The 9064-nt window shown below is 34.3% G+C and overlaps 2 protein-coding genes across 2 annotated transcripts; one reads left to right on the top strand and one right to left on the bottom strand.

Moving 5' to 3' along the window:
* Positions 1 to 2616: 2616 nt before the first annotated feature.
* On the bottom strand, positions 2617 to 4811 carry LOC110632133 (protein POLLENLESS 3-LIKE 2). Its single transcript, XM_021780254.2, is given in 4 exon segments — positions 2617 to 3634; positions 3726 to 3905; positions 3996 to 4208; positions 4318 to 4811. Coding segments are annotated over 4 exon segments (1419 nt in total). The 5' UTR covers positions 4486 to 4811; the 3' UTR covers positions 2617 to 2776.
* A 1747-nt stretch (positions 4812 to 6558) lies between these two features.
* LOC110632181 (myb-related protein 308) lies at positions 6559 to 8814 on the top strand. Its single transcript, XM_021780302.2, has 2 exons — positions 6559 to 7184; positions 8282 to 8814. The coding sequence occupies exons 1-2, from the start codon at positions 6945 to 6947 to the stop codon at positions 8357 to 8359; spliced, it is 318 nt and encodes a 105-aa protein (XP_021635994.2). The 5' UTR covers positions 6559 to 6944; the 3' UTR covers positions 8360 to 8814.
* Positions 8815 to 9064: the final 250 nt, after the last annotated feature.

Here is a 9064-nt window from a genome sequence, read left to right as displayed (position 1 = left end):
CGGCACGACTTAGGATATCCTTGGATTTTTCTTAGTTTGTATTGAGTCAAATGTATTAAATAATTATAATAAAATTGTCAGGTGAGCCGGTACAGCCTTACTCCTTCGCCCAGCCGCCACAGTGACTTCGGTTAAGTCTGTGAGTACAATATTAATTTTAATTGTAATTTCGATATTATTATATGTTCAAGCATGCCCATGCATCACTTATAAATATGTATTTATGTAGTTAAACACTAGGCACGTTTTATATTGCATTTCATAATTGTTGAAGTGCCATGGATGTTGTTTGTGGTAATTTGGAGCAGTGGGTGTGCGTGGCGTGCTTGTGGTATGGTATTGGATATGGACAGGACGGGTAGACAAGGCTTGAGAGACACTCTCTAGGACCCGGTCCTTCAGGATAGACACGGCTTGAGAGACACTCACTGGGACCCCGCACTTGGTTTATTAAGCGAAAGTTCGGCTTGAGAGACACTCGCTGGTAGAGGTTGGATTAAGAGGGTTGTATAGGGGATCAGCTCCTATATATGTATTGCTCGACAGTGTTGGGTGTGTGAGTACTCCAAATTGCCTTTTTATTGTTATGATATGAATTGTATGAAAATTATGAGAATGTTGCATATCACTCCACAGGGTGCATTAGCTTTAGATAGCTATAGAGATTATGATTAAAATTGATATTTTACTCTCTGAGTCAAACGCTCACTCCTGTTGTTCTATTTTTCTAAGCTACAGGGAGATTATTTATTGTGGCTAACCTGCTCTTCTTCTTCGCAGGTCCATTAATAGTGTTTAATATATTTTGTACAATTGAGTTAAATTTTAGACTCCGCATGTGTTAGAAGTACTTATTTTTATTTTGGGCCTGTAATATAAAAGTTATGTTAGACTTGTAAAATTATTAACTATATGCATGATGGGATTGAATGAGGGAGCTGAGCTCCCATTTGAGTTATGACATTTTTATTATGTGGAGGGTGAGCTGAGCTCCCCAAATTATTGTATATTGTGTTTACAGGTCGGGCGAGTCAAAAACTCTCAATTATTTGGTCCATTTTATGGACGGACTCTGTATGATTGAATTCTTGAAATTGGGCCAAAATAGGTCTTAGGATTTGGTTGAGAAATAGTTAGGCTTACTACGGGCCTCGGGGGTTTTAGGCTGGCTCAGGTCCTAGTGCTGGTCCGGCCTATAGATTAAGTCGTGACAATTACAATATTCACTACTCAGAGTTATGACTTTGACCCATTATGTGAGGGTATAGGTTTGAAGTATAGGTGTACAAAGAAATCAATAAACTGATCAACTTACCAATCCAAATAAATTCAAATTGAAATTAGTAGTTTTATATATTTAAATATTAATTATGGATTGAAAATAATTATAAATTGAATTTTCGATTTGAGTTTCGAATTCACACATAATAAAAATTAAACCCAAACCGAATATATATATATATATATATATGAGAAGAAATATGTAAATTATTTTATTTTATTTTATTTTATTTTTTTATTTTTATTTTTCTTACTAAATAATACATCTTAAATTAATATTTTATTTTTCAATTAACATATGATAATTTAACAAGAGTTGAATTATAAAAACTAAAAAAATATTAAAACAAGTAAAAACGCTCAAACTGAATTCAACTTACTTATTATAAAAATCGAATATGTGTGGTTTTATACTTTAATTTATTAATTTTGGTTTAGTATTATCAAAACTGACTTTTTCAATTTAATTTGATAAGATATATTGAACATGTCCAAACCAACCATTGTACACCCCTAATCTGAAATATAAGGTGCCAGCTATGATTGATGAGGATATTGATTGTCCTAACATGAAATAATGTTAGGAAACTGCATTATTTAATAATAATCTTATAAGAGTTTAATAAGTCACTATACATTTTTTTCTCTTGCAAGTTGATTTTCAAAAAGGAGTTTTATATAAGTGATTTTTCATATCAAATGATTTATAAATTGTTAAATTATGAATTGTATTTTATTTATTATTAGTAGGAAATAAAAAATTTCTTATAGCATTCTATTTATAAGATCTTATAAGAAATTAATTAAAATAAATAAAACTCTATTTTTTTAATTATGAAATTCATTCTTTTAAAAGGCAACCATCTCAAAATCAAAGAAATCAAAAGTCAAAACAAAGTTTATTAGGATTTAAACTTGGCAAAGCCTAAGATGTTGAAAAACAAAAATTATTAAAAAAGATTTTATTAATATCGTCAAATACATCATCATTATTAATATTATTAAATATATATTTATTATTTATAGTTAACTAAAAAATTATTTATCAATTGATAATACTTGTAGTTATGAATTTTATTTTAAGTGTGAATTTTATTTTAAGCAACATTATTAATGAAAAACAATTCATTCGACTATTACAATAATTAAACTTTATATTTCACGCAAGCGCTCTCCAGCAGCAGCTGCAGCAGTTTCTTGAAACTAATATTAGTATCACCATAAATGATCTCATGAAAAGCATGCCTTTCCTCCTCCCTGCGCTCTTACTCTGCTCATTCAATACCTTCGCTTCGATTATATTCTATTCTCATTCCTCCAAAGCTTGCAAATATATTGTGAAATTAGAAATTGAATTATATTCCCAAGAATTCATGCTTATTAAGAGCTCACCAACCAAAAAAATTACAGGAACTAGGGTCAAGGAGAACAAGTAAATCTCCATTCTAGGATTTCATAAGATTAAATTAGTTAGTGAACTAGGCAGTTAGTCGGGCTAGGCTTGGAAAACCTTTAGCCTCGTCGTCGTCTGAAAGATACTGTTATTGCCAATTTCAACTGGCTTCCCAGATTCACTTGTTGGGCCCAAAACTGCTGCAACAATTGCCTCCTCGAAGTCCTTGTTGTCGGGCAGCAGCTCAGACAATCTTTCCTCTGTTTCATCGGATAGCCTTCTTGACTTGGTTTCTGGGTTGTCAGGCTCCACTGATGGCACATTGAACACCCCCATTTCATTCCCTTTGTTTGAATTAGCAGCATTTCCTGACCTTGTTCTCTTAAGGGTCTCATGGAATTGATTTCCCATTGGCTCTTCTGCCATTTTCCTGGCATAGAACGGGGCCGCATCTACATTCAGTGAATTCCCAAAAAGAGCAAACTCTTTGATACTTTTTTGCTGTGAAAGCAACGTCTGATAGGCTACTATATTCGAATCTATGTTCTCATCGGCAAAATCATCATGCAATTTGCTTGAATTTGCAATTGGCAAGCTGCTATGATCCTTGCAGGGCTGAGGCTGCCAAATCGACTAAGAACCAAGAAAGGCATCGAAGAGCCTACTCTGTTCAACCCGGTCTCCTGCCTTGTTCATCATCTCCGATTCAAGATCCTTAAGCATCTGCTGTACTCTTTCATAGGCTTTGAGATGCGAATCCACACCTCTTGGGCCATCAGCAACTGCTGGCTTCACTCGTCGCAATGTATCCTTAGCCTCTGCAATTCTCCCTTGCTTCATCAAGCATATACCAAGATTGCACATCTTATTGTTATCAGCTGCAATTGAAAGTGCCCGCCGATAGGCATCTTCTGCTTCAACGTAGTTATTTTGTTGCATCAATGCCCATCCCAAGTTCCCCTGAAACAAGGAATTAACAGAACTTCAACTAGTGCCCAAAACAGAATGTTTCAGAGTTTGAAGTGCAGGGATAACATTTCTTACCAGTAACGAGTTGCTTCTTGTTCCACAGATACCTGAAATTTCTTGCTTCTTGTTCCACAGATACCTGAAATTTCTTCCCTTGAGACCTGGCTGTCTTTGTGTGTTTCCTGTTGAAATCAAGCCCTTGTTGGATCAAGTATATTTTGTGCTTCAACAATTCTATTTGGTCATCCAATCTCCCACATCTCTACAAGATCATTTAGCACATAAAAACAACAAAACGAGACAAATGACCAGAGAATAATTAAACATTACATATTGGGATTTAGTCGGAAACCTTGTAAAGATCTAAAAGAATATTGTCAAGGGACTCTTGGGCTTGATCTGAACATCGACTCCTCGGTGACTTGATAGCTTCAATGGCTTCCTCAGCCCGATTCTATTGCTTCATGACAATGGCCATATCTTTCAAAGCACTATCCACTCTATCCCCAGCATTTATAGCTGCCCAAAACAGAGGAATTGCCTTTTCTGGATCTTTATCTACCAACTATCAATCAGAACAACAAAACAAAGAAAACTCATCAAGAGAAACGTTAACTAAAAACAAGAGAACACCTATCTGAACCCATTTCAAATTAAACCAGAAGAAGGCTTACTTGAACATTTTTGGCTCTCACATAGGGAGTGTCACCCACAGGTACTTTATAGATGGCATGAAAGGACTCAGAGCGAGTTCTGGAGACCCCAATAGGCTTGGCGGGTGAAGTGGGAGCAGATTTGGTGGATCTGAAACCAGGAGGAGCATTCCACATATGTTGCAGCATTTTGAAAGCAAAAATTAAGAATTTTGCCTGTGGATAGATAACAGTGAAGAAGGAGGTGAGAGGTGGGAGAAGAGGAGGGAAGGTTCAGACAGCTTAAAGAGAGACGCAGAGCACACAGAGAAATACAAAGGAAGATTGTGATTTAGAGAAGTTGTATAAGGAGAATGAAATTTGAAAATTTTCGACCGTTGAGGCTTTAACGTTTTACTTGAACGCAGTAGCCGTTGCGTGGACTCCCTGTTATTTTACGGAGTCGGTGGGGTTGTTAGAGAATATGTATTTGCATTTTAACCCTGAGGTTTCCGTTAAATGGTATTTTATCCTCAATCCATAAAGTTTCTTTTCATTTATATTCGTTTTCTCCTAATATTTTTAAAGAAATATTTATTAAATTTATTACTCGTAATATATCATATTACCACTAATTAAAAGTAAATTAAACACTGAAGAAGGATAAAAGAAATATTGCTAAATATGACAATCATTTTTCAAGGCTTGTTTATATAAAAAAATTGAGAGTTTAAATTCTCATATTTGCATTGTTTAAATAAATAAAAATAAAAATTCATAATCACTTGTCATAGAGAGCAAAATGAAAGTGAATACATCAAATTATTAGTACACTCACATTAACTTATCTCATGAACCGAAGCAAATTGACATTGATTCTCTACTGGACCAGATGGAGTTACAGGGCTTTGAATTTGGGTGAAGTGAACCCAGATGAGATAAAGGCTTGTTTCTTTATTTACGAGCAGGGCATGTAATTTTTTAACTATTTGCTCTCATTCGAGATTCTTAGAAAAGAAACCATTTTATTTTCTAAACCAAAATAAATCATATTCTAAATTTATAATTTGTAAAACGATTTCAACCTTTTATTTCTTCATTGAAGTTGATTATAGGAGTCTATCCCCATGCAATATTTTATAAAATTTATTTTTAACAATATGACTTATGCTTGAATTTTACTTTCTTCAAACTCATTATTTTTTATTAAATGAAAAAAAATGTTCATATCATTTAACAATGCTTTATGATCGATGTGTCCTATGAAGAGGCTGATCGAGATGAGATGGCAGCACCTAGCGAGGCAACAGGTAGGGTACCGCAAAAATCACCCTATCCAAATCTAAACCCGATTAATATTTTTAAAATTTGAATTCGTCTTAAATTCGATTAAAATTTATTTTTAATTATTTGAACCCGTCCCAAACTCGATTATTAATATCTGAAAAGTACTCGAATTCGTTTAATTTTATATATTTAATTAATAATCTATATAAAAAATTATTTTTATTAATAATTTATATTTTAAAAATTTAATAATTTCAAAAAATATTTTAATTTTATTTTATATAAAATAAAATTTATAAATATTATTAAAAAAATATATATTTTATATTTAATTAAATATTTATATAAACGGGTTCGATAAATGGATACCCAACAAATAAAACCCGAACTCGTCATGGGTATTAAATTTCAAACCTGAATCTGTTTCAAACTCGATCATATACTACCTAAACTCGTCATATTAGGATTCGATCGGATCGGGTACCCGTAAAAACTCAACTTGTTGCCATCGCTAGCAACACTTGCCAGACGGCCTTAGACCAAGAGAGGGTGACTAACACACTCAATTACCCTTTTTTTTTTTTCCCTTTCAAAAAAAAAAATCCAAATTTATTAATATTTTGTTTTTAATTTGAATTTTGATTCAATCAAAGGGAAATGGGATGAATTTCAAAATAAGAAAATAAAATTTAAATTGCATATCTCTTGTATTGCAAAATAGATGATCAACAAATGGACTATTAGCCCCAATACCAATTTCAAGTTGGTATAGAGTTTAGATGAAATAGAAAAAAACCCTCATCTCCAGTATATTAGTTAATCGACAATTCCACGCATGAATGCCATTCAAATTTAACCTGACCATGCAGAAAACAAGATCACTAACCAAATGAAGTTGCTGTAGATCATTTTCAAAGGTCCTTTTCCACAGCAACTTGCTTTTCAATTGTTCGACCCTAACCCGGCATAGAATAGCATGAACCATATTTATAGCAGCTTATCTTAAACACTCAGGACCCAACTCATTCATCTTTCCATCCACTTGTGGCTTACTGGAAAGTAACTTGTTTGTGTTTGATCAATATTCCAATTATCACAGATCCTGGCATCCATAAAATATCTTCCAGCCACTACACAGACTCAAAGATAGGAGATGGAAAGCTAATAAAGTCACCAGGGGGACCCTCTAAGCACTTTTTCTTCCACCAACCAAAACCTACAAACAGTTAGTGCTAGGAATTATTATCCATACTCAGAACAACTATAAAACTCCATCCCAAGCCTCATGGACTCAGTTTCAGTGCTGTAAACCCACCCCATCCCCAAGCACTGCTGCCAGCAGCAACACCCATAATCTAACTTCCAAGCAGCAGCAGAGAGACATGGGCAGGTCCCCATGGAGACCGCTCACACCAACAAAGGCGCATGGACCAGAGAACTGCATGCAAGCTCATGGTGAGGGTTGCTGGAGATCCCTACCTACAGCCGCTGGCCTCCTTCGTTGTGGAAAAAGTTGTCGTCTTCGATGGATTAACCATCCACGCCCAGATCTCAAGGGCGGAAATTTTACTGTTGAAGAAGATGAACTCATTGTTGAACTGCACAGCCATCCTTGGCAACAAGTAAGGCCCTAAACTTTGAGACTTTTGTACTTTTATGCTAGTTTTGGAAGAAAAACTGATGAGGCTTTCTGTGTGCATGTGTTAAGGTGGTCTCTTATAGCTGGTAGGATACCAGGAAGAACTGATAATGAGATCAAGAAGTGCTGGAATACCCATATAAGAAGAAAGCCTTTGAGCAGCATACTTATGCATTTTATAAATAAATATTTATTTATGCATATAATTATGTTAAAAGCATTCATATTGCTACATATTTAATTATTGTTAATTACTTACATTTGCCGCCCTAAGGATAATATAGAACTATGTATATATTATACATATATGGTATATGATGAATATAGATTAGACGGACAATCATTGCTTGAGCTAATCTCACTGAAACCTTTTGTAATTTTGTAATTATATACTTTGATAATAGTATCAAAAGATAATCTTTTAATAACAATTGTGTTGTAAGTCAACGGACTTGAGGCTTATTGGTGTTGACCTTCCTGCACAACGCCTGGAGATTTTTCAAAATGCTGCTTTAAAAAACCAGGCAAGGGATGGGGACTTGGAAGGATGATGAAAGTATTGCTATCATGTAGTCTTAATCATAGATTCATAAAGTATGCTATCTATCATTTTAGGGTATCAAAGCAGCTTTTTCTTTCCGTTACTATCTTCTTTGATGGACGATGTGGATTCTTCATCAAGTGATGTGCCTTTGTCCTGGAGCCTGCTAAAATTTTGACGAACTGTGAACTAAAGCTGTTTTGTCAAATAGCAATCCTTTAATTTTCTGCTGCATTAAACAGTAATGCCTGAAAAACAAAACAACGTATTGTCATATTCTGGGCTTGTTTTACTTTGTCAACAGCTTTAAAGTGTGCCCATCATAAAGTTTTTGCTCCATAAATGTCAAAGATCTAGAACTGTATAGGAAAAATATTTGGCTTCTTTTTTACCATGCAAAAAAAAATGTTCAGATGGAATATTTCTTCTGAAATTTGTTTTTATATAAAACATTTGGTTTATGCTGGGTTCTTTTCTTTTTCATCCTATTTCTTAATCTTTTGGGATTCTAATTTGTTCGTTCATTTGTTGATCTGTAGGTTGTGATCTGTACCATGGAATTTGGTTCTTTGATTCACGGGGACCATCATATACAAACAACACATGCCCTGTACTGACACAGATGCAGAACTGCCAGGGGAATGGGAGACCTGACAAGGAGTATGAGAATTCGCGTTGGAAACCCTCTCAATGTCAACTTCCACGATTTGATGCCAAGAAGTTTTTGGAATTGATGAGAGGAAAGACCCTAACTTTCATTGGCGACTCTGTTGCCCCAAACCAGATGGAATCAATGTTGTGCCTTCTCTGGCTGGCAAATATACTTGTTTCCTGTGATACTGCTCCATTGGAAATGTTTTGCCTTGAAATGTGGGTGTGGGTGTATCTTGATTTAGGGATATTTTTATTTATTTGAACTGATTTTTGGTGGTATGACTGAAAATATTTCTCTTAGTTTTCATGGTAAATGTGGTGTGTATGGTGGGAATTTCAACAATTTCGCACCATGCCATTCAGAGATGTTCCCATTTGATAATCTTTATGTCCTTTAACATTAAAATGCCCTTTTTAAAAAAAAATTTGATAAGTTTGTTTAATTGTCATTTCCATGAAATGAAGTGCTTCTTACATTTCAAGAAATTAAAAAAAAAAAAAAGAACAAAACATTTAATATGCATGATTGTTTGCTCTTACCAGTGTGGGATATGGAACTTATAAAGAGCTTTCTGAAATATATTCAGTTAGAAGTTCCCAAAAACAGTGGGAACAAAAGAATGCAACGATATCTCTTCAAGTCAACATCTACCATGATTGTACGCATA

This window comes from Hevea brasiliensis, chromosome 16 (genome assembly GCF_030052815.1).
Source record: "Hevea brasiliensis isolate MT/VB/25A 57/8 chromosome 16, ASM3005281v1, whole genome shotgun sequence".
Lineage (NCBI taxonomy): Eukaryota > Viridiplantae > Streptophyta > Magnoliopsida > Malpighiales > Euphorbiaceae > Hevea > Hevea brasiliensis.
The sequence above is the reverse complement of the archived record's forward strand: the minus strand, read 5'-3'. Positions and strand labels throughout refer to the sequence as shown.

Coding starts and splice junctions, on each gene's coding strand:
- LOC110632181 (XM_021780302.2), top strand. CDS start 6,945: ATGGGCAGGTCCCCATGGAGACCGCTCACACCAACAAAGGCGCATGGA. Junction 7,185..8,281: donor ACAGCCATCCTTGGCAACAA/GTAAGGCCCTAA, acceptor GTTGATCTGTAG/GTTGTGATCTGTACCATGGA.